We start from the raw sequence: 26,575 nt of genomic DNA, 5'->3' as shown, positions 1-26,575 counted from the left end.
CAAATATAATGTGCCTTTTAATCATAAATTATAATTACAACTATTAAAAAACTTTATATGTTTCATAAAAGAGAACAAAACAAATGAAATGCACAACTTTGAAGTTTTAGAGGATATCAGAAAGCAAAAATATCAATAATCTTTAGTGTCCAAATTATACTCAAGGGGCTAAACCTGATCATAAGTATTAAAAAAGGTGCAAAACGTAAGTTTCACCAACTTTCTCGATTTAACCTCTATTCACCCTCAAATTCCAGAATCATCTTCACCACCCCCTTTCTCTCTCTCTATACACTTTTTCTCTCTCTACAAAACTATATCTATACGATATTATATACATACGGTTCCATACACACAATTCCACATACAAAATCATTAACCAATTTGAGTTCTTCAACCAGTAAAGTGTGATCGATCGATCGATTGATTGTGTTAGGGTTTAAATCCAATTAGATCTTTAACAACCGTTGATTAGATTCATTGATGGAGGTTGGAGTGGATAATTCACCGGAGAACGTCGGTGTTGCGATGGAGTTTCCGGCCGTTGACGGTGAAGGTTTGTCTTCGCCACCAGTTATGCCGCCGAGGCTTCGCCGGAGACTCACGGAAACAAAGGCGTCTCCGTCTAGTGTTGAAGAAATTGAATCGAAGCTTCGAGATGCAGATCTTCGTCGACAGGTTAGGGCTATTAGTTTGTTTTAGTTAGTTGCCCTAATTACTTGATTTATAATCTGCGTAACGGACAGTTCTTTTTTTTGTTTTTTTTTTTAGAATTATTCGCTGAAATTGTTAGGTATGATCGTATAAGTTTAAGGAAATAATATCAGATACTGTGAATTTTGCATTTTAATTTTGTGAACTAAACTTTGTGTACTAAACATTTTGGGGAATTTCAATTTGCCTGATGACCAGAGAGGCGTGTAGTCACTCTTTCATCAAATTATTTAGGTGGTTCACCTGAATAATTCAATCGGATACAACTCTGATTTCGAGAATAGAACCAGTGTATGTTTTTGTATGCGAAAATTGAACCAGAAAAATGATCAAAAAATTGTGTATTCGAATTTGGGGGTGTTTGCAGATAACTGCCTCTGGCAGTTATCTTTTAATTTAATTTAAATTGCATTAAAACATGCCTTAATTTTTGTCTGAAAAATTAGGACGAATTTTCACAAATTTTATTTTCTAAGGCATTTTCCAGCCAGGGGCTCTGCCCCTTGGACCCTGCTCCCAGGGGCGCTGCCCCCTTGGAACCCCCGTAGAGTACGGGCTCCGCCCGTACACTTCGAATAATAATAACTCAAACAAGCGTGCACTCCCGCACCTCCTAACTTGCTTGATGTGTATTATTATTCGCTTTGATCACCAAGTCCATCCCCCGATTACACTAAAATATCTAACAAAACATGTGCTTAAGTTTACTGATTAGTAATTACTGATTTGGAGAGAAGGAATTCGAGATTATTATTATTATTTTTAAGGCGAATTCATTATGAAGTAAAATCTGTTTGATCTTTGTGATGTGAAGATCTTTTCAACTTTGTTTGTGTTTTTTAATCATCTTGTTATGTAAGCTTCTCTTTGTTGTTGAAGGTTGTCCTCGAGTTAGGTAAGGTGGTTGCTTCAGAATCTTTTTCGTAGTGAATCAAATGAGGTTAAATTTGTAGGTTTGACCGACATTTAAGCAATTGAAAACCAGAGGAGATAAATGGGAACTTAGTTTAGTGTATTTTAACTAATTAACTGCTGAAAACTTGTATTAGTTATAGTCTTCTCTGTTCTTGGCATCTAAGTTTTTAGGTGATTTGATTACCTAAATTTTGATTTGCTGATCTTTGTTTTTATTTGTTTTCCCTTTTTTGATTTTTGCAGAAGTTTTATGAGCATTTGTCAAGCAAGGCGCGAATAAGGCCCAGGAGTCCTCTACAATCTGCATACAATGAAGACCTTGGCCAACGGCTACATGCAAAGCTTCTAGCTGCTGAACAGAAAAGGTAATTTTTTACAATTTTTTTTTTAATCTGGCTTTTATTGTACCAAACCAACCAAGCTAAAGTTTTTAGATTGTGACATATATCGGTCATTTAGGTGCTAACAAAAGGTGAATACGTTCCATGTGAAGTTTAGGCCATTATCTTTTATGGGCCTACTACTTGGTAGTTTTTGTCTTGCATTCGCATTTTAACTAATCGGTTCTGTAGTTAACATTCTCTCCCCCTCTCTTTCAACGGCCTTTTGCATCCCTCCTTGTTTCTTATTGGTCATTCTGGTCCTCATCAGCGAATTCTTGCTACTTTGAGTCTTTGACATCATTGTATTGTTTCTCATGGTTTTTGGTTTGAAATGGGAGAGTTGATGGTAATAAAGGTTATGTTGATCATTTAAGGGGGTGTTTGGGGTTGAGTTTTGAAAATAGATTATGCGTTTTGAATAATCAGAATCAGATAATTAGCTGTAACAAAACGTGCTGCAGAAAGACAGTGTTTGGATTTGATTATGTTGTTTGATATCACAATAATCAGATAATCAACATTGTTTGGATTTGATTATGTTGTTTGATATCACGATAATCAGATAATCAACTATTTGAGTGTTTGGCAAGTATATATATTTTAAAAAAATAAATAAGTGAAAACGTAAAAAATCAGTTTTTGGATTATCACGTTTTCCTGCAGCAAGGGGTGACCTACTTATGGATTATCACGTTTTGAACTCTACAAAACGTAAAAAATCACTTTTTATTATTTTTTTACCAAACACTCAAAATAGATTTTTTGCGATTTCAAAACACAATAATCAAATAATCAGGTTGAAAACGCAATCCCAAACACCCCCTAAATAAGAGTCTTTTTGTTTAAATTTTCTCCAATGGAGTGAATATTGATGCTCTGTTCTTCCATATGATGTTTTTTTCCACCTTCACTCTTCTCTAGGGGATTAAAGAAGTACATAGATTTTCTAATGACTCTAATCTAATCTAATCTAATCTAATTTGATATCCTTTTTTAATTTCGGCTGTCATATCCAGTTGTTTATGTATTTATTTATTTTTCATTACATTCAGTTTTTGTCCATTGATAAGCATATTCCAGAAATGCTGGCTGTCATGTGTGTTTTACCTTTTGCAATTAATACATTGGTCAGAGCTATGTAAAAGAATCTCATGTGTTTGTTGTACATACTATCAGATCAAGCATTTTGGCAAAAGCTCAGCTACGTCTAGCTAAGCTGGATCAACTGAGGCAAGCAGCCAGAACAGGGGTAGAAGTGCGTGTTAAGAAGGAATGTGCAGAGCTAGGGACAAAAGTGGAATTGCGCGCGAGGCAGGCAGAGACAAACAGAATGAGAATCTTGAGAGCCTACAGACAACGAAGGGCCACATTAAGGGAAAGAACATCTCAATCTCTTACAAGAAGAATTGCTCGTGAGAGTAAGTATAAAGAGTGTGTTGGCGCTGCTATTTCTCAAAAACGGGCTGCAGCTGAGAAGAAAAGATTGGAATTACTGGAAGCTGACATGGAAAGGGCACATGCCAGGCTTTTACAAGTAAGAAAGGTAGCCAAATTCGTCTCTCAGAAGCGAGAGATTGAAAGAAGGAGATTAAGAGAGAGTTTGGAAGATAAACTACAAAGGGTATGCATGTTTTGTCTTTTATTGCTATCCAGTACGCGTTGAAACATGTTTTTAGCGTTGGCGGATGATCTTATGTTGGACAATGTGCTTGTATACAGGCAAAGAGACAGAGAGCAGAATACCTGATGCATAGGGCAAAACTACTTAATTCTGTAGGTGCTAATTGGACCAAGAAGACGCAGAAGCAAGCTGACTATCTTTCTAGAAAATTAGCAAGGTACATGTGGTAAAAACCGTAAAATTATAGTTTGACCTTTGTGTGATACAATGAAAAGCATGATGGATATATAGGGTGACAGCTATTACTTAAAAAATGTCGAACTCTTGTGTGAAACTAATTTAAATAAATTCTGTTAGGTGCTGGAGAAAATTTCTCAAGCGGAAAACCACCTTTGGATTGGCGAAAAATTATTCTGCTCTAAACATCAAAGAGGAACATGTAAAGTCAATGCCATTTGAGCAGTTTGCAGTCCTGATTGAAACACCCTCTAAGCTTCAGACTACAAAAGCTTTATTTGACCGCCTCGAGATCCGTTACAAAGCTGTAATGAGCACGGCATCTAGCATCAATTACAACGGTCAGAGTAACATTGATCACCTCCTTAAAAGAGTTTCTTCACCTAGCCGGAGAACTACACCCAGAACCCCTGCCCACACTAGACACGTAAAGAAACCTGGTCCCACCAGAGCGGTCTCCAAGACATCTATTGTCAAGCTGTCAAGGTACCAAGTGAGAATAGTGCTATGTGCGTACATGATTGTGGCTCATCCCGATGCGGTTTTTAGTGGTCAAGGGGAGCGTGAGACCGCTTTAGCCGAGTCAGCTAAGAAGTTCGTTCATGAACTCGAGTTGTTGATTAATATAATACTACATGGACGTTGTGAAGATTCCGAACCAGTGTTGCCTAAACGTACCTTTCGGTCACAGCTGTCAGCTTTTGATTCGGCATGGTGCGCCTACCTGAATAGCTTTGTGGTATGGAAGGTTAAGGATGCTGAGTCTTTAGAGGAGGATCTGGTGAGGGCTGCTTGCCAGATGGAAATCTCGATGATGCAAAAATGCAAACTGACACATGAAGGAGATAATGTTGATCTTACACATGATATGAAAGCTATTCAGAAACAGGTTTTACTACTAGCCTTGATTTCTTCTGTTCTTATTAGCAATGGACAAATTGGTGGGTCAAGTAACAGGTGAAAAAGGCGTTTTTTTGTATAGGTTGAAACAGGCCAGGTTTGGGTTAAAACAAAACATAACTCATAGTGTTACTTTAATAATAATAATTTTATATTCAGTAAAATGCCATTTTCGTCCCTGAGGTTTGGTCAGTTTGGCGACTTCCATTCAAAGGTTTGTTTTTCCGCATCTGGATCCAAAAGGTTTGAAATCTTGCCATTTTCATCCGGCTTGTTCACTCCATCCATTTTTCTCCTTTAAGCCAGGGGTATTTCCGTCTTTTTTGCTGACTTAAAGAGTTGGAGGGCAATTCGGTCTTTTAAAGAGTTAAAGGGCAAGTTGGTCCTTTTCACTTTATTTAAAAAGACCGAATACCCCTAAAAGGACCAAATTACCTTTTAGATCCAGATGCAAAAAACAAACCTTTAGACGAAAGTCGCAAAAGTGGCCAAACCTCAGGGACGAAAAGGGCATTTTACCCGTTAATATTTGTTCTAAATAAGTTATTTTAGGTGGTTTTATGCATAAAAATACACTTTGAGTTACTTTCGATCTGTTTCCTTTCAATCGAAGTTTTTATATTTGACCCGTTAGAGATAAAACATTACCTGAGTCAATCCATTCATTGGTAGGATGAAATTGCCCTCTAAAATGTATAAAATAATGCAGGTTACGGTGGATCAACAACTGTTGAGGGAAAGGGTAAGGCACCTTAGTGGAGATGAAGGAATAGAGCGTATGCGTAATGCTCTTTCTGATACACGGACAACATACTTTAAAGCAGTTGAGAATGGTAACTCTGTGGGCTCACCAGTTGTGCGTATACCGCCATCTTCGTCCTTGCTGGTAACACCAACTGCTGACTCAGACAAAAAGAACAAAAGTGAAGAGGCTAGCCGTGTGGTTCGTGCCCTATTCAAAGATGACGATTCCAAAGTTGTCGGCTCTTCTGCTGCTAGCAGTAGATCTCCAGAAAGTCAGTTAAATCATTCTGGTGAGATTGTCAGCATGGAGAATGAGTTAATCGTGAATGAATTTGTTCATGGACAGCAGTACTCATCCGCCAGTAATTTGAATGGTACTAATGAAGATCAAACAGTGGTCAAGGTTAGTTTTTTTTTTATTCTATATTCAGTCGTCTTTATTTGTTTCTTCAATTACTCATGAGCAACATTTGACAATGATCACAGGTACGGAAGACAATGGAAAAAGCTTTTTGGGATGGCATAACTGATTCTATACAAGAAGATAACTATGATCGTGTCGTTGAACTCATGAAGGAGGTGAGGGATGAACTATGTGAGATGGCTCCTCAGAGTTGGAAACAAGAGATTATTGAAGCTATCGATGTGGTTATTCTTTCTCAGGTAAACATGCCAACCGCTAAGATTTCTTTACTGCTTTACTTTTTTCATTCGTTAAAGTTTTCTTTGGTTGCTGAACATTTTCTTTCATCTTTGTAGTTGTTGAAGTCTGACAGTTTAGACATGGAATATCTCGGGAAAATTATGGAGTTTGCGTTGGTGAGTTTGCAGAAGCTTTCAGCTCCAGCTAAAGAAATCAATCTCAAGGATGCCCATCAGAAAGTTTTAAGAGAACTAGCTGATATATGTCGGGCAGATGATTCCAACCGTTCACATGCTATAGCATTGGTTAAGGGCTTGCGTTTTGTCCTTGAACAAATACAGGTATCTATTTTTCTGCTTGTTCTTTTATTTGCCTAGACGTTGAAATAATAATTATTTTTATAGGCACTCAAGCAAGAAATTAGCAATGCTCGTATAAAGATTATGGAACCGTTACTGAAGGGGCCTGCCGGTTTGGAGTATCTAGGAAAAGCGTTCACGAAGCGGTTTGGTACACCATCTGAAGCTTCCACCCGCCTTCCATTGACCATGAGGTGGCTTTCATCTTTAGGGCCTGCATACGATCAAGACTGGAGTGACCACAAACGGGTTCTTTCAGGCTTGCAAGATGGTTCACCATCAGAAAAGCTAGTGCTTCCTTCCACCGCTCTTAGAACTGGTGGAAGCTTCTCTAATGGATTACAAACTTCAACCCCTGTTTCCATAACTGACGATGTTGCAGGCAATTTACCAATTTACAAAACTTGCATATTTTTTCATCTTTCAAAAATCATAACTTGTAATTTGACTCGTTCTGTTTTTTTTTTCCAGATAATAGGTACCCAGAATGCAAGGGAGAAAGGCGTGATTTGCTCGTGAGACTCGGTTTGCTGAAACTGGTGAATGATGTTTATGGTGTGACCCAGGAAGAGTTGCCTGAAACATTGAAGCTTAACTTTCTCAGGCTGCGGCTGGTGCAGGCTCAACTCCAGGAGATCATTGTTACTGCTACCAGGTAGGCTAAGTTCTGTGCCCTAGGGACCGCAAAACAACTCGAACCCAACGGGCAAACCCAAAGCCGGAAACCGAACATATAGATAATCTTAAAAAGTAGTGGTGACTAGAAAACCGGAAAAACCAAAGTGCACAAAAAACCGAAACGGAATTTATGGTTCAGTTTCGGTTTTGTATTTTATGAAAACCAAAAAAACTGAACCGAAAAACCCAAAAGATCATTCTTTTACGTAATTTTGTTCCAAGAACCGAAAGACCAAACCGAACCGTTGCTAAAACCGAAACCAAAAAAAACTGAAACCAAATGCTTTTCAAAAACCAAATTTATGGTTTGGTTTAGGTTTCGCATTTTATGAGAATCGAAAAAACTGAACTGAATAATCCAAAAAATATTTTTTACGTAATTAGGTTCCAAGAAGGCAAGTACCGAAAGACCAAACCGAACCGTTGCTAAAACCGAACGCTTTTCCAAAACCAAAAACCAAACCGTGCACACCTTTATTAAAAAAGTAACAAATGGTATGCTAAAGTTATTAGAAACTTGAATTCATCAAAATTATAGAGTTGTTAGATGTAGTTGTATTTGATATTTCAAGTCGGTTTTTTTGAGGCGAGTAAGTTTGTGTGTCGGGTAACGGACATCCCAACAGGTAATTTTTAACCACAAAAGATTCAAAACAATACGCATAGCCGATGTGTAATCAGTAACATGATCTGGTATGGGCCGGGAATACCAAAACCCAGCCCACGCTGGCCCATTGCCATCTCTATTCCACCCACTATTCGGTGACAATTTCGACCCATTTACTTATAAAAATTGATCAATTTTTGGGTTGTATTTTTGTTCACCCACTAATGTTTGATATCACGTGCAGCATTCTAGTCCTTCGTCAAACACTCGTGATGGAGAAAATGATATCAAGCCATGAGGAGATGGAGACCACAATACAAAAATGCTGCACGGAGCTTTTACGGATACTAGACACGGTAGAGAACACAGGTCTTGAGGAGATTGTTGAAGTTCTTAGCAAAACCGCAGACGGTTTTGATAAATCCAATGATACAACCAAATCCGAGTCGAGAAGACTTGTCATGGCAAGAATGCTGAGGAAAAGCGTACAAGCTGAGGACTCGGTTTTTGTGAAGGTGTCTAGAGCAGTGTATTTGGCTACTAGAGGGGTTGTGCTCGGTGGCAGTGGGAACCATGGAAGACTACTGGCGGAGATGGCTCTCCGCCAGGTGGGGGCGGCTGTTCTTACGGATAGGGTGGTGGAAGCCGGAAAGGTGTTGGGAGTGATGGCGAGTGTAACCGAGCGTGTTCATGGGCCGTGGTACGACCGGTTGATTGAGAATGTGTGATTATTTGACTGGACTTTGGTTTGGTTTGTGTTTTGTACATATATGTGGTTATGATTTGTGTAGTGATTTATGTTCGTAGTAAATAGGATAAGGGTGACATGTATAAACTAATCTGGCCGCTAATCTAAGTGAGTGAATTAATAAAAAGATATTGTATGACCGTGACATGAAAATATAGGAGTTGGCTAAATTCACCTCTTTTTTTACTAGTCATATCCCTTTTCTAAGAATACAATTTAAAAATTGTTAAATTTCACCCCTCTATACAATTCAAATATTGTTTTTGAAAATTGTTTCTCTAATTTGTATTTTACTTTGTTTCTATAATTTGAAGACATCTTAGTAGTATTTTATTATATTTCTATAAAACGTCATTAAAATTAATAAGAAGTTTCAGAACTTTTAAAAAAAAAACATTTGATTTTATATCTTTTATTTATTTCGTACTTTAGTTCTCTCATCTTTCTATTTTAATTTTTATTTGTATTATTATATTAAAATGTTTTTATAATATAATTAACAACTTTTATTTATTAAAAGTAATAAGACACAAAAAGAAAATAGAACGTTAACTTAGCACATTAGGTAGTAAAATGATTTGATCAAAGCATGTAATATCAATTAATAATTGATATAAGTTGAAATTTAATTATTGTGAGTGTATTTTGTTGACTAATCAAAATCATTATCTACAAATTGATGTGGTGATCCGTTCTCTTCTTTTAACTCCAAAAACTATATTAAGTTGGATGGCTTCAAAGCTTCATTTATATTTTTTTTATATTTTTGTGTATTATTGTTTATATAAACTGAATTCAAATACCCACTTCAAGCCGCTATGAACAAAAAAAATCCCATTTCAAAATTAAAATGACTCGCTTTAGTTTAAAACGTAAGAAACGATTTTTTATTTCAAATAACCAAAAAAAGTTTCTTTTTAAATATTATAACGTTTTAAAAACAAATATTAGTAATAATAATAAGAGTTAACTGTCATTTTCGTCCCTGTGGTTTGTTCACTTTTATCACTTCAGTCCAATTTTCAAAAATGCGCCATTTTCCTCCCCGGCGTTCTAGAAACGTGCCATTTCAGTCCAAAAAGTTAAACCCAGTTAAAACCTCAATTTAATGAAAGGCAAAATCATTTGCAGTTGGCCAGGTTCGAACCCGTGACCATTCGGTTGGAAAGAAACGAATTAACCAGCGTGCCAAGTCCCCCCCCCCGGCTGGTAAGTAAGTCATGCAAGAAGAACAGGTCATTTTGGGTGACCCACTCCCTGCTATCATGTCGACCCGCAATTGTCATGGGGATACACCGATGTAGGTATCGGTGCAACGGGTCGTAAATGCGCGACACCCGCGCCTTTGGGGATCGCGAACGCAGTGTCACGAACTCTCCGGTACCAATAATGTGCCACCAAGGCCACAACACGTTAGAGGACGTGGTGGTCGGCGCATCCAAAAATGCCTGGGATACTGACTCATCCTGTGAGTACAGACCCGAGGCAACAGCAAACTAGGGGAGCGTCAACCGGCAAGACTCCCCGCAAAGAGTAAACGACATCGCGATGGTATCCAAAAAATGTTGTAAACCCCTACCCCGGGTGTCGGTAAACGCAAACGTACATAAAAACTCTAAAGTAATCTCGCTGTGAGCCCGCTCTCGGGCGGCCACAAATAAACGGGCCCATGCGGAGGTAGCTGGCATGAACTCCCGGACCCGATCGATCCAATCTCGGTCAAAAAAACCAATATCAATGGTTCGGGGCGCATCCAGTTCCATCTCCCGTAATCTACCCAAAAACCTGTGGGCAGCCGTACATCGGGGAATCGCACAAACAAATTGCGCCGTCTCTGTAAAATCAGCTACAACCTTTGTCAGTTCACCTTACACGACCCGTATATACCATGTAAAAATAAGATTTTGTCATATAAGATTATTAATTCTCTCTTTTTTTCTTCATTCTTCCATAGTTTTTTTTGTAATAATTTTTGTTTGCATTTTTTTCCAAGACTCAAAAAGGGACCAACTGAAAACTTAATTATTAAATCATGCTTTTATTTTGATCAAATCATTTGTTTGATATTTTCCAATTGCGTAATCAGTTTGCAACCAAAAAGGGACCAACAGAAACGAGTGATAGTTCACATTTGAATTTAGAGTAAACTGTCATTTTGGTCCCTGAGGTTTGGTTACTTTTGCCACTTTAGTCCAAAACTCAAACCTTTTGCATCTAGGTCCCTGTGGTTTCAGTTTTATTGCCATTTTGGTCCAAAAATGAAATCAGATCATACTTGTCTTATAAAATCCTGCAATTTTATCATTTTCCTCAGGGGCAAATTAGGTCATATTTGTCTTATAAAATATGGTATTTATTTATAAAAAAGAAATGATTATTTTGCCCCTACGGAAAATGACAAAATAACAGGATTTTATAAGACAAATATGATCTGATTTCATTTTTGGACCAAAATGACAACAAAACTGAAACCACAGGGACCCAGATGCAAAAAGTTTGAGTTTTGGACTAAAGTGACAAAATTGACCAAACCACAGAGGCCAAAATGGCATTTTACTCTTGAATTTATATTGAATGAACTTTAATCACATTTGAAATTTTGAATATAATAGCCTGCATGTTGAGTATTACTGTGAATGTACCCATCACAAATTTTATACACAGAACAAAATTACAGAAGACGTTGATACATAAGATTTATAGACGTGACGTCTATCAACATCAATCATTAACAATTTCAGATTCTCAACAATGGAGACAGAATAAAAAAATTTTGCACGACAATTTTACTTGTTTTTTTATAATTACAACTTTTAAAATTTTTATTTTCCTTTTTGCAATAATGTTAAGTCCATTACTCGATATTTGACAATTGGCAGTGGTAATAGGGTAGGACACTAGAAGTTTTGCCTATATATATAGAAGACATTTAGGTATTGTTTGTTTTTGCAGACATAAATTGTCTGCAAGCTGATTTCATCTGTGTTTTACTGTCTGCAATGAGAAGAGGGAGGTCGGAGGAGAAGAGGGAGGTCGTCAGACGGCAAGGAGAAGAGGGAGGTTGCCGGAAAACTGGTCGGAGTTAGAGGAGGAGTGGCGGCGAGGAGAAGAGGGTTGATGTTTTAAGCGTATACGAGGGAAGATTATATTAGGGTTTTTGTGAAAATGTTTTAAGAAAGGAGTCCATAGCTTATCTATACTATTATATAATGCAAGAGGGAAGGATTGTCAAAAGTTAAGAACTTCTTCCCCCCTTATTTATAAATAAACCCCTAAAATGAGGGTAAAGTAGTCTTTTAAACCATAATTATTTTTTAGTCCCTCAATCTATTACATTTAACTCCTTGACATTTAACATAATTATGGGTAATTAGTTACACTCCCACCCCCCCCCCCCCCCCGCTCTTTAATTCTTTAAAGTATTCCTGCGATATCTTACAACCTGTAATGTTTAAAAAAAACCGAAGGTACCATGACGATCGACACATTTTTTTAAACGTTTCGATAGTTGTCTTTTTTAGTTTCGTCGTGCGTTCATAAAGTACAAATAACCGATGCGTAAATGTACAATTGATTAAAGCCAACATTTGTTTTTTACCCAAGCCCGCTTTGACCATTACCTAGTTACCGTGCATTAACAAACTGACTCTCTACAAGTTTTTTTGTTTTGAACGGCATTAATAAACTAAAATATTCCCTAATTTTACTAGCTGCAATATTGAATATTTAAGTGACTCTGTACAAGTTTTTTGTTTTCAACGACATTAATAAACTATTCCCTAATTTTACTAGCCGCAATATTGAAAAGTTACCCGCCGCAATATAATACAGGAGGGAAGGATTCCCAAAAGTTAAGAACTTCTTCCCCCCTTATTTATAAATAAACCCCTAAAATGAGGGTAAAGTGGTCTTTTAAACCATAATTATTTTTAAGTCTATCAATCTATTACATTTAACTCCTTGACATTTAACATAATTATGGGTAATTAGTTACACTCCCCCCCCCCCCTTTAATTCTTTAAAGTGTTCTTGCGATATCTTACAACCTGTAATGTTTAAAAAAAAAAACGAAGGTACCATGACGATCGACACATTTTTTTAAACGTTTCGATAGTTGTCTTTTTTAGTTTCGCCGTGCGTTCATAAAGTACAAATAACCGATGCGTAAATGTACAATTGATTAAAGCCAACATTTGTTTTTTACCCAAGCCCGCTTTGACCATTACCTAGCTACCGTGCATTAACAAACTGACTCTCTACAAGTTTTTTGTTTTGAACGGCATTAATAAACTAAAATATTCCCTAATTTTACTAGCTGCAATATTGAATGTTTAAGTGACTCTGTACAAGTTTTTTGTTTTGAACGGCATTAATAAACTATAAAATATTCCCTAATTTTACTAGCCGCAATATTGAAAAGTTACCAGCCGCAATATTGACACGAGACACAAAGTTACTAGCCGCAATATTCCTCCAAGTTTTCTGGTACATGATAATCAAATTAAAATCTATTCTATATAACAAGTTCAGCTCAACTCCAAGATGATAAACGGCACCGCGGTACTTCATAAATCTGCAAGACGAAAACCGTTAATATGAATTTTTAACAAATCAAATATATATAATTATTTTGTTCAAAGTAACAATACATATAATTATTATTTCACAGTTGAAAACAAACATTTTAACTAGATACATCAACTCCAAGATGATAAATCGGCACCGCAGCACTTCATAAATCTGCAAGACGAAAACCGTTAATATGATTTTTTAACAAATCAAAGTATATATAATTATTTTGTTCAAAGTAACAATACATACAATTATTATTTCACAATTGAAAACAAACATTTTAACTAGATATAATAATTATTATTATTATTATTATTATTATTATTATTATTATTATTATTATTATTATTATTATTATTATTATTATTATTTCACATTTGAAAACGAACATTTTAACTAGATACAATTATTATTATTATTATTTTATGCACGTTTGGTTTTTTATAAAGAATGGTAGATTCAAATAGATGCAACTAACTTCCTAAACAAAAGGGTGCCAGATTTCAAAATAACCCTAATTCACCTCTATATTCCTACTATAAATACATAGTAGGGCACCCATTTCTATTGCTAAACATTTGATAATGAATCCAATTTCGAATCCAGTGATTGCGAAAAAACAATCATATGATGTTGTACTTTCAAAGGTTAGATTGTTAATTCGCATCAATTTATAAATTATGTTTTAATTTTATGCGAATTTTAATATATGTTATTTTTTTGATTCAGTTGGAAGGTGAACGCGCCGATTTAAACAATCCAGTTGCAACTCCCGCTTCTAAGGTTTCGATTTTGATTGTTTTATTAATTTTTTCTGTTCAAACAATTCCGCATGTTGGTGTTTATCTTCCGGATTCAGTATTTTCGCATGGACAACTTTATGTCGCTTTATCAAGACGGATATCACGTGCTAATACAAAGGTATTAGTACATCCTGCCAAAGACTTCAGACGAGACGGTGTATACACCTCAAATGTTGTCTATCGAGAGGTGTTACATGACGAATGAAATACTTGTGAATGAGAATGTGATGATTTTTTATGCATTTGGTGGTTTACGTAATTACATTCTACATATAGTTTATATATGATGTCATTATATTACACACTTTTGTCTTTTTTACTCACTTATTTAATTTTCCCTTGCAGATTAATTAAGAATTTGATATGGATAAGACAGATAGCAAAATGAAAGATGTGCCAGGTATCTACCTATCTATCAGATCTTATATATAATTTTAACATGATATAACATATATGTAGCTAAATACTTATCATTTCTTTTAGTTCCCCAAACTGCTACAGCAGCTACTACTGATTTATTAGTTAAAGAGGACATCGAAGAAGAAAATCAACCTCAAAAAGATGTAACAATCAAACAGGAAGAGATACAAGAAATTCCGGAGGACGTTGATCTCGATGATGAGAAATGGTGGTCTGACAATATGGATGAGATCCTTAAGATGTTTAAGTCGTATGATTAATAAATTTTCAACCTCATGATGCAAAGTACTTGACCCTTTATGTTTAATACTTATCTTTTCTTATTTGTGTGGTACTTTATATAACTTTTAATTATGTTTAAGACTTGTTTTTTTCTTATTCGTGGTTTACTTTATTACACCAATTGTTTCTTGAAGTACTTCCTAATTTAAATTCTAAATTTAACAATTACTAAACATGTGTAACACTTATGACATATATCCACCACAATAATGTTATCATATACAAATAAGAAAACTACCAGCAACGAGTGCCGCAATCCAAAGTGTTGCCCCCGCCGCATCGCGCGGGCACCATACTATTTTTTAAGATGAAAAAAGCTGAGTTTTTATCTGTTTATAAAAAAACAAACAATCTTCAAGGATAATGTCTCCGCGCCTGCAGAAATCAGCTCCCTTAAAGATGTTTAAAACACCCCCTTAATGTACCTATCCAAGAATCAATAATATCTTGCACTTGCTTTCACTCTCATGGCTTACTAAACCTTCCATTCATCCTCTTTTACTCCATCCTTCATAAACTTTCCTTCTTTCCCTCGCACTTCATATTATATCCCTTACAAAAAAAATTAATTGTTTTTAATCATTTTAGATTTCGACATCGCACGTTGCGGAAAAACCGAGCAAATGATAATGTAAAATGAACGTGATTTGAAAATAAAGCATGTTGTTTAGAAAGCCAAACCAATAGGACAGTTTAGTTTATCATCATACTATTTTATGATACCAAATAAATACTTTATTTTGAGTACAACTTCGTTTTCAACAAAACTTATAACGGAATGTCGGGGAAAAAATCAAGCATAACTACGTACATGAGTTTTTAAAAAAATTATAAATGTAAATTATTAAAGAAGTATCAAATTATCGATAAATTAATATATGTTCTAAAAAAGAATTATTAAAAAATGATAAAGAAAATATATGGTTTTAAAAAAGGGAAAAAATAAAAATATGTTACTAAAAGTAAATCTATTAATAAACTATTATAATATATTAAATAAAAAATAATAAAAAGTTATATATTACTATAAAAATAAAGTTACTATTCATCGTACTTTATCAATAATAATAAAATAATAATAATAATAATAATAATAATAATAATAATAATAATAATAATAATAAGAATAATAATAATAATAATGTTTCTTTATTATTTATTTTTTTATTAGTGCTTTAAATTTTGCAGCTTAAATGAAAACTCAGAGGTGGCTAGACTTTCAAAATCCAAACTAGAGGGACCAGACTCTTAAATATCCAATATTTCACACTACGAAAAAAATTCAATAAAATTACACAACGAAGCGAAAAATCAAGGGGGGTCGGGCACCCCCGGCTCCCATAAAGCTTCGCCCATGTACTAATTGAGTGGCGGACTCATAAACTTTTTTCATGGGGGGCGGAAAATTTTCAAGTGTGTGTTGTCTTTGCTATATATTAAAAAAGGTTTGGACTGATTCGGGTCGAGTTAAATCACATAACAAAAGGATAAAACTAAATTAAATTTTAAATACATTATAAAAATACGTCAAACACCATTCGAAAATCATAATAGAAATACAATCTATCTATACTATATAATAAAAGAAACCATCTTTAGGACACTTGTCATCATATTAGGCCATGTCTTATGGATAATTATTATTTTAGTTTAATTACTTCTAATTAATTATAGATAATCCTCCTACTAAATATTTTTTAGTTTAATTATTACTTTTATATTTATCTATTTACTTCAAATTCAAACTTAGTTATCTAATTTGATATTAGAAAAAATTACGATTTTGGCCCATGTGGTTATATCACTTTTACTCTTTCAACTCAAAAAGGATTTTTTTTAACATTCTGAGCCATCAACGTCTTTTTTTCTAATCCTTTTGGACTCAACGTCATTTTTTCTAACTTTTTTGGCCCCCTAAAAGTAAATGGATGGGGTTAGTGTTTGGGGCCAAAAGGATTAAAAAAAAAAGACGTTGGAGGCTTAGATGTTAAAAGATTCATTTTTTGGCTAAAAGGGTAAAAGTGAAATAATCACAGAGGCAAAAATCGTAATTTACTCTTGATATTAACTATATATTTGAACGTTTTGTTTAGTTTGGTATCAAATAGATTTTACGAAACTTAAAATAAAATTAATTAATATTATTTATCATTTCTACATTTACAAGTTTTAAATAAATGGTTAAATTTATCGAGACTTTGTTACATTTACAAGTTTTAAAAAAAGGGTTAAATTTATTGAGACTTCGTTAACAAATTTTACTACAATATAATAATCTATTTATATCAATCTAAATATATATCTATACTATACTATATAATAAAACATTAATGTGTGACACCTATCATTCATTGTAAGCATTTATTTTTTGATTTTCTCAGTTCACTTCCAAACTTATCTTAGATTAAACAAATAAATAAATAAATAATAAGCTAATATTAAATTTCATTCTACTTTAAATTTTGAATACCATTCTTCTATTTTTCTAATAAAATATTTTATTATTCTAATAAAATACTATTTTTCTAATTGCTCGGATGGTCCCTGTGGTTTCAAGTTTTTTCACGTTTAGTCCCTACCTTTTGAAAATAGTAGGTATGCTCCCTATGGTTTGTCATTTTGTTACTCGGATAGTCCCTGAGTAGATGTCAGTTAGTTTGAAAATAGCAGGTATGCTCCCTATGGTTTGTCATTTTGTTACTCGGATAGTCCCCAGAGTAAATGTTGGGGGACTATCCGAGTAACAAAATGACAAACCATAGGGAGCATACATGCTATTTTCAAAACGTGGGGACTAAACGTGAAAAAACGTGAAACCACAGGGACCATCCGAGCAATTAACTCTAAAACAAATTATTTATCACGAAAACCAAACTTTGTATTAATATATGAAATATTTTTATTTTCATTACTAAAAAAATTATTATATCAATTTTATTACATAATTTATAAATCAATTTGTCGGAATTGGTACCAACATTTTATCACTCAAATAGATGTTGATTTGCTTCTTGAATAACATATCTTCTTTTCAAGAACCATCTTCACAATCACCATATCCATCGCGTATCGAGTATTATCCATTAGTATATTGAAAGATATGATTGTTTTATTATTGGTATATAAAATTAGATTTATTAAACCCGTGTAATACACGTAGTTTTTTAAAGATATACCTTTTTTTATTATTTATTATACAAAATTACATTTATTCGACCCGTGTAATACATGAGGTGTTTTAAGATATATAACTTTTTATTATTTGATATACAAAATTAAATTTATTCAATTCATACAATACACAGGGTTTTTAAGGATATATATTTTTTATTATTTAGTATAGAAAATTAAATTTATTCAACCCGTCTAATACACATATTTTTAAAGATGTAACTTTTTTATTATTTGGTATATAAAACTACATATATTCAAACTGTGTAATAAATGAGGTTTTTGAAAGATGTATTATTTTATTATTTGGTAAACAATATTACATTTATTCAACCCGTGTAATAGAGGAACTGTGTGGTGCGAGATAGGATTAAATGGGATGCGAATAGAGGCATGGTTCTGAATGAAGATTGGCGAATAGAAACAACCTCTGTTGAAACAATCTCTGAGATGCAATGTCACGGCCCTCGGCCCCGGTTTGATCCGGTCTAGAGCCGCGAGGCAGGAAATCCCGTGGTATTTAATTTAGGCGACAGCGGAAGTATTTAATACAGGATCTTTTAATATAAAAAATGCCCGTTACATAAGTTAGGGATAAAACCCCGTAATTTACATTAACATGATTTCACTGGGAAATCTTTATTTTTACAAAACATGTTTCTTTATTTATTTATATTGAGCCACTTCTCTAAGCTTGTAGTGCTTCACGACACTTTTCTTTGCTTACAACAGATCACCTGAAACATATTTGAAAAAGATTTTGTCAGCGGGGAAATACTGAGTGAATCATTCAGTTTACTGAAAACGACACATTTGTTATAATTTACAGTATTAAGAGCGATTACAATGTTTCTGATATCAACCAACTACCCACATTATTTATCACTCGACCCATTGGCCCATTCGTCCAATGGTGTCTGTGACTATGGTCATATCACCTCTTGGCTAACTCGTTGTCCAATGGTGAAGATTATCAAGTAATGTATACAAAACCCCACATACCGGCCGTAATTTGGTGATTACAAAGACTTAATCCCTGTAATTATAACTTTGAAAATAACTTGGAGTTTTGTAAAACAGTTGATAAAAAGAGAATGACTCACATTGCAGATTTAACGAGCAGTGTATAAGCCTACTGATTTAGCCTTGTTTAACCTATTTAAATAACAATGCACACAAACTGGGTTAGTAACTAATACATCAGTTACGACAATTCACGAGATTAAACCCTCACAACGAATGACAAAGTGCGATACTTAAACATCCAGCGGATTCACAACGAATGACAGAGTATAGCCCGAATTTGGACAACACTCAAACATTCAAGTCAAAATCACTGTGACAACCGGTGATTTACGTCTCTTAATTACGTGATTAACAGATAATTAACGCGATAATAAATAGTGTTTACAGCGCGAATTAACTTAATTAGGCCTTTGGAGTGCCTAGGAATGTCTATCCGACTTTACAGTACGCGAACGGAGGTTTACAGAGAAACCTGTGAAACGTTAAACGGCAACCGATTGAAAACGAACAGAACACTGACAACGCCGATAAATATTAAATTTTTATGATATATTTTAGCTTCGTAATTAAATTTTAGTGACTACAGTTGAAACCGGATCGAAAAACGGATTAAAAACGGCAACGATGTAATTTTTCGCGATTATTACCGTGATCGATGAACGGGCGTGCTAACAACGACTACCGACCGTGTTTTTGTTTTTGACGTTAAAACAGAGTTCAGGATTTGACAACGGGTCCCGTAGGAATTACGGGCCACTTACACATAAGATGGGCTTGTGGGCGCTAGGCCCAAGCCCAAAACCGCAAGCCTAAACCTGCATAATACATTAGATCTTATAAGATCTGTACAAAAGATTTGCCAAATCCCTACAAATCTTGCCAAAATCTATACTAAATCCTACAAGATTTAGAAATCTCTACAAAATATTTATAAAATCTTTAAAGGATCTCTTTAGATCTTTATACGAAGAACAAGAGAAAGCTATGTTAGTCAATACCCACTTGAATGTCTATAAAACCCTACCCCCCTTAGTTCAACCAACACACACACAAACACAGACTTTTGGTCTGTCTTGCTCCCTCTCTCGATCTCACCTAAACAAAACCAAACATCCTTCATGTTCTCTCTCCCTCTCTCGGCAGACCAAGAACCGGACTCCGGCCGGCAAGCGGCGGAGCCGGTGACATCTCGGCGGCGACTGCTGGTGGCCGCGGCGGTGCGGCGGCGGAGCCGCCGTAGGCGGCGGTGCTCCGGCGAGGTTCTGGTGTCTTTTTTTCCGACCAAACACTCCTACCCCCACTAAACGAAACCTTCCGAGTGCGATGGCGGTGTCCGTTTCCACCGATTCTTAACCATTTAAGCTTACGCGCCACTCCGGTGAATATCCGGTCAAGATTCCGGCAAGCTCAGTTTGGATTTTTAACTTCGAGCATGCGTAAATCGGCCTACTAGGAGCATTTCTGCTCATTTTCAAAACTTTTTATTTTCCGGCGACATCTCCGGTGAGTCTCCAGCTCGATTATTCATTTTTTATGTTCTTCGTTTATGTTTGTTTTGGGTGCTCGGCTCGCCTAACGGAAAATACTCGTGTTCGAGTTGTAACAGTAGCAATGATGGTGATGCCAACAGTGGAACGGTTGTGGTGGTGATTGTGCTCAGGTTGGTTGCCGGTCCGATTTCAAGTCCGAGTCCACTCGGGTCAACACAGTCAAACCAGTCAACTGGTCAGTCGGTTCGGGTCAGTTTTGGGTACGGGTCAAACGCGGTCAACACCGGAGCGGTACGGGTCAGCTGGTCAAAGGCAGTCAACTCGGTCAACCGGGTCAACTCAGCGAGTCGACTCAGTCAACCCGGTTAGACGTGGTTTCGGTTCGGTCAGCGGGTTCGGGGCCAAGCAGTCAACAGAATGGTTCGGGTTCGCGCTTGGTCAAATCGAGTCAAGTCGGTCAATCACGGTCAAGTTGACTCGGTCAACTCAATCATCGGTTCGACATTTGACACGAAGACTCGGTAAAGATTTACGGCGCGACTATTTTGTTATTTCTATAACTTTATTACTCACGTGAAACGAGCTCGAACCAGTTAACTATAGTATACGTTTAATATATTTTGACAGTTACATATATATTGTTTGAACTTGGTTGAATTTTGATAAACATAACGACAACTTGTGTTGTCGGGGGCGTCCAAAAATAGAGGAAACTCTGCCCGTTTTTCGAGAAAATCCGTAAAATAAAGGGCGTATATTTATAAAACAAAACATGTTTTATTGAGAAACGACGACTAGTGATATCAGGCGACTTTTATGAAAACTAGCAAAAGCATATAATTACTTTCGACAACACTTCGCAATTTTCGAAAACGACGATTCAGAAAGTAATTTACAAAAATAAATATAGTATTTATGTTAATTTTAAACCTGGATATTTCGACAACTCTTTTATAAAAATAAATATAGTCGGTATATTTATTTTAGATAGCAAACCATATGACTTCTTTTATAAAATAAATATAACTTTTCATATTTATTTTATACGCCTAAACGGCACATACGTATATTTTGACAAAGATCATACGAAACGCGATGTATAATACGAGTTGGTTATATGATATTTTCATACAGATATTCTTTTTGTATGCGTACGACTTCTCGGAGCGACTAACATTATTTCGTCAATATATGGATATTTTTGTATAAATATTTATATATTTGAAATTCTCGAAAACTAAGTACTTTCAAGGCTTAGTAAACTATTACCGACATTATACGAAACTTAACAAATACGACTTCTTCGTTTCTTTTAAGTCAACAACTTACCGTCGAATCGTTCGGCTAACGACTCGGTAGAACTCAGTGACACGTAGTTTAGTTACTGCGTTTATTTAGAAACTTATTAAGATATTCCATGTTAGGAATATTGTAGGATGCACGCTAGCAAGTCTAGTCTTGGAAACGACATCACGAAGTCGTAATTAGCTAGCTTTGCACAAGGAATATTCAGGCGTGTTCATAACCCCCACTTTTTAGTGTTTTACATTTTTTTATAAATGTTTTCGGGGTGGAAAGACATGCACGATTTTCAGAAACATACAAAGTTTTGAACAAACGCAAAACTCGTATTTCTAAATCATATCACGAATGGATTTCGAGGAACTCAAATGATTTACGAAAGGTTTATACTAAACATAACGGTTTTTACAAAACAAATGCGTATTTTCGAAATGTGAATGATTTTTCGTAACTAGGGAGTCAGTCAGGGTGGCTGGGGAGGTTCAGCCAGGGTGGCTGGGGAGGTCCAGCCAGGGTGGCTGGGGAGGTTCAGCCAGGGTGGCTGGGGAGGCCCAGTCAGGGTGGCTGGGGAGGTTCAGCCAGGGTAGCTGGGGTGGAATATATGTTACAGTAATTACGAATACTTTATACATGGTATGGTTAGCGTAAGGAGGTTTACTACTTAGATCATGTGAGTGGGTATGCGGAAACTTGAGGCCATTAATCCTCAGGGTAGGACCGAGGGACAGGAGCGGTAGATCTACTTGGGTGTAGCGAGCCCAGCCCCAGGCCCAGCATAACGGACCTCGGGGTGACTTTGTGCCCAACGCATAAATCCGCTAGGTTTGAGTCTTCCAACTTGCACTTCACACATATCAATGGCCTTGCAAACCATTGGTGATCTCAATTCCCTTATTTGCTACATACCAGGGATTTTTATCATACACGCTTACAAAATGCTTGATTTATACAAAATAAAAACCATGTTTTATACAAATTCAAAGTATTGGTTTATACGGGCATAGACTCAAAGTCAGGGTGGGCATTGACGGTTATACATACTTTACAAATACATGGTTTTACGATCATAGATCGTTACAAATACAAAGTCCTCATATACTAGACAAGAAAATGATTTTTAAATTCGTTTTCTCAATACCATTTCGAAAAGCGGTTATTCCAAAGATTTATTTCAAATCTTTCTCAACTCAAAAGGTTTATTTCAAATCTTTCACAACTCAAAAGATTTATTTCAAATCATTTACAAACAAACTATGGACTCGCTCAACTTTATGTTGACTTTTTCGCATGTTTCTTTCTCAGGTTGCTTTTCAAAGTCAAGGCACGGTTGGAATAGGAGGACCATTGGAGACTCGAGTACTTAGTGGGCGTTCAGTTTCTAGAAAGACAGAGCTTATTTGCTTCCGCTGTGCAATGAAGATACCGGTCCAGTCACGCCAGCTCTGATAATTTCGGGGTGTGACAGATTGGTATCAGAGCTATAGGTTACAGCGAATTAGGTTTCTGTTGTGATACCTAGGCTCTAACCTCACCTTTCCCCCTGGGGACTTAGATCATTGTGACATTGAACACATACAGAACGCCTAGTACTCGAATATGGTCTCCAACCATTGCCGAAAAACAAGCAGTCAAAATATTGTTTTCAAACATACGCTATTATGGTGTTTCATACCCGGTGCATAAAACGATTACATACAGTACACAACACTCTGAGAGTTTAGGAAACATGCATTTAAGACCTTCGGAAAAGGGAATTCAGTCTGAGAGGCTGGGAGGATAGTCTAGTGGGACTAGGAGATTCAGTCTGAGAGGCTGGGAGGATAGTCTAGTGGGACTAGGAGATTCAGTCTGAGAGGCTGGGAGGATAGTCTAGTGGGACTAGGAGATTCAGTCTGAGAGGCTGGGAGGATAGACTAGTGGGACTAGGGGAATTACTTGATTGCTTATTGGTGACTAACATGCTTATTTGATTATATGATCGATTATTTGTGCATGGTCATCACGTAGGAACCGCGAATATTAACTCGGGTACACACTATTATCCATATTGTCTATGATATTTTAACTTCCCGAGCAGGCAGCCTACGCATAACGAAACGCTAGCGCATGAAAATACATGGAACTCAATTTTTACGTCAACGGATGTCGGGGTACATCACCTTCTACGTGGCACACGACGCTAGTGCACATGTATACGTGAAACTTAAGCTTACATCAACAGAGGTTGAAGTACGTCACATACGACTATCGAGGCGAGGCCTTTGAAAAGACGCGATGGCGCAATTCAACGACGACGCTAGATTCCTGTCAGCAGGAGAACTAACGGCCAGGAAATAGCAACTTTTCACGCGATCCTGCAACGACACGAATCACTCCAAGGGAAAGACGTATGTCTCCACATCCCCCTATTTCGGTTAACGACGAATACAATATGTTCGACATTCCATGGTAATGTCACCTAACAATTGGTCGTCACACGAAACCCCAGGTAAAGTCCTCAAATTTCTTTTGTTGAAATTTCGACTTTCACACTTACTGAGTAGATTTTCGTATCTCTACTCCTCTTAATGGTCATTGTGACAAGATCATTTCTTTCAGTATAGCGAACACTAATTGCTTCATTTCTTGGAAAATTTATATGTTACACATGCATCGTTTGTTACGCATGTGGTTTCGTTTCGAATAAGCGTTTCATTAAAGTTCAAATATTGTTTCGCTTAATCTAATTATCGATTTGTGATTCGAATGACCCGCGTTATTGTAAATGTTGGCTCCTTTGTTATCAAGTCAACACATTTTCTTGAAAACTTCTTTTCTCTTCAAGTTACACACATGGTTTTCGTCGTCACCATGCCGAAGTTTCCTTTTTGGAACATATATATTTTTGTCAGATTGCGCTAAAACCAAGTTCAATTGTTTGAACTTGTCCATTACACATATTCACTTCAGAGCATCATATGATGCATTGAGGGCATCATATTCAAAATTTGTTTTAACAAATGTTTTATTAGTTCCGAGTCGAAGTAAACTTGTTTGACATTCGACTCCACTAAATTGTTTATTGATTTCGACACCTTGTGGTGGTATCTTTCACTTATTTGAAGCTTGCGCTAAACTCGTTTAGACATCTCATGCACGGATTTAAATGTTTACTTATTGATTGCTTTAAATCCACTTTGATTTATTATAACTAAAACAGTCTTAACACAATCGTGTGATAAGACAAGGGTACACAAATTCATTTCATATTCCGGTGTACCTCCTAACGATCCTTTCAACATCGATCGAATGTTTTGCGATATTCATTGCTTCTTCACCTTCGATCGAGAACATTATTTCTTTGATGTTTCATTTTCAATTGAAAATTCTATGATGTCATTTGAAACAAACTTTCAGATTCCCTTTACTGCGCATTCATTTGACTTCAAACACAGTGAATTTGTTTGATCACCGCTATTATTGGATTGTTTAAATCACTACGACACCTTGTGGTGTTGGTACAAACTTGTAGCTTGGGCTAATCATGATCGATCGTTTCATGCAAAACACAGGTGATACTTGTTCGATCACCGGTATTATTGAATTATTTCATTCATTACGACACCTTGAGGCGTCGGTATAACTTGCAGCTTGTGCTGATCACGATCGAGCGTTTCATGCAAACTATTATATTTGAGATTGTTGATTTTAAGTTCATCCAGTGGATGTTATCGCTTCTAGAACTCGTTTACATGTTATAAACGTTCATATGGAATTCGATTGGTCGAAGTTCCTGTTCATTGTTGGATCCTGTTAACTTAGTCACATTAGTGACTGTATCTATACATCTTGTTTCCCTTGACATCAACTTTTGAAACACACTTTTGAAGAGATAACCTAGTCTAAATTTCGAGGACGAAATTTCTGTAACAAGGGGAGAATGTGACAACCGGTGATTTACGTCTCTTAATTACGTGATTAACAGATAATTAACGCGATAATAAATAGTGTTTACAACACGAATTAACTTAATTAGGCCTTTGGAGTGCCTAGGAACGTCTATCCGACTTTACAGTACGCGAACGGAGATTTACAGAGAAACCTGTGAAACGTTAAACAGCAACCGATTGAAAACGAACAGAACACTGACAACGCCGACAAATATTAAATTTTTATGATATATTTTAGCTTCGTAATTAAATTTTAGTGACTACAGTTGAAACCGGATCGAAAAACGGATTAAAAACGGCAATGATGTAATTTTTCGCGATTATTACCGTGATCGATGAACGGGCGTGCTAACAACGACTACCGACCGTGTTTTTGTTTTTGACGTTAAAACAGAGTTCAGGATTTGACAACGGGTCCCGTAGGAATTACGGGCCACTTACACATAAGATGGGCTTGTGGGCGCTAGGCCCAAGCCCAAAACCGCAAGCCTAAACCTGCATAATACATTAGATCTTATAAGATCTGTACAAAAGATTTGCCAAATCCCTACAAATCTTGCCAAAATCTATACTAAATCCTACAAGATTTAGAAATCTCTACAAAATATTTATAAAATCTTTAAAGGATCTCTTTAGATCTTTATACGAAGAACAAGAGAAAGCCATGTTAGTCAATACCCACTTGAATGTCTATAAAACCCTACCCCCCTTAGTTCAACCAACACACACACAAACACAGACTTTTGGTCTGTCTTGCTCCCTCTCTCGATCTCACCTAAACAAAACCAAACACCCTTCACGTTCTCTCTCCCTCTCTCGGCAGACCAAGAACCGGACCCCGGCCGGCAAGCGGCGGAGCTGGTGACATCTCGGTGGCGACGGCCGGTGGCCGCGGCGGTGCGGCAGCGGAGCCACCGTAGGCGGCGGTGCTCCGGCGAGGTTCCGGTGTCTTTTTTTCCGACCAAACACCCCTACCCCCACTAAACGAAACCTTCCGAGTGCGATGGCGGTGTCCGTTTCCACCGATTCTT

The 26,575-nt window shown here is 36.3% G+C and overlaps 1 protein-coding gene across 1 annotated transcript; it reads left to right on the top strand.

The window, feature by feature from the left end:
• Positions 1-274: 274 nt before the first annotated feature.
• LOC110915629 lies at positions 275-8,719 on the top strand. Its single transcript, XM_022160361.2, has 11 exons — positions 275-678; positions 1,873-1,994; positions 3,189-3,633; positions 3,732-3,850; positions 3,991-4,759; positions 5,480-5,917; positions 6,001-6,177; positions 6,274-6,498; positions 6,562-6,898; positions 6,988-7,171; positions 8,046-8,719. The coding sequence occupies exons 1-11, from the start codon at positions 484-486 to the stop codon at positions 8,527-8,529; spliced, it is 3,495 nt and encodes a 1,164-aa protein (XP_022016053.1). The 5' UTR covers positions 275-483; the 3' UTR covers positions 8,530-8,719.
• Positions 8,720-26,575: the final 17,856 nt, after the last annotated feature.

This window comes from Helianthus annuus, chromosome 16 (genome assembly GCF_002127325.2).
Source record: "Helianthus annuus cultivar XRQ/B chromosome 16, HanXRQr2.0-SUNRISE, whole genome shotgun sequence".
NCBI lineage: Eukaryota > Viridiplantae > Streptophyta > Magnoliopsida > Asterales > Asteraceae > Helianthus > Helianthus annuus.
The sequence above is the reverse complement of the archived record's forward strand: the minus strand, read 5'-3'. Positions and strand labels throughout refer to the sequence as shown.

What these genes read in the sequence shown, in the direction of transcription:
- LOC110915629 (XM_022160361.2), top strand. Translation starts at nt 484, where the DNA reads ATGGAGGTTGGAGTGGATAATTCACCGGAGAACGTCGGTGTTGCGATG. An exon ending in ATGTGGTTATTCTTTCTCAG is followed by an intron (nt 6,178 to 6,273) that starts GTAAACATGCCA and finishes TCATCTTTGTAG; the next exon opens with TTGTTGAAGTCTGACAGTTT. An exon ending in ATCATTGTTACTGCTACCAG is followed by an intron (nt 7,172 to 8,045) that starts GTAGGCTAAGTT and finishes TATCACGTGCAG; the next exon opens with CATTCTAGTCCTTCGTCAAA.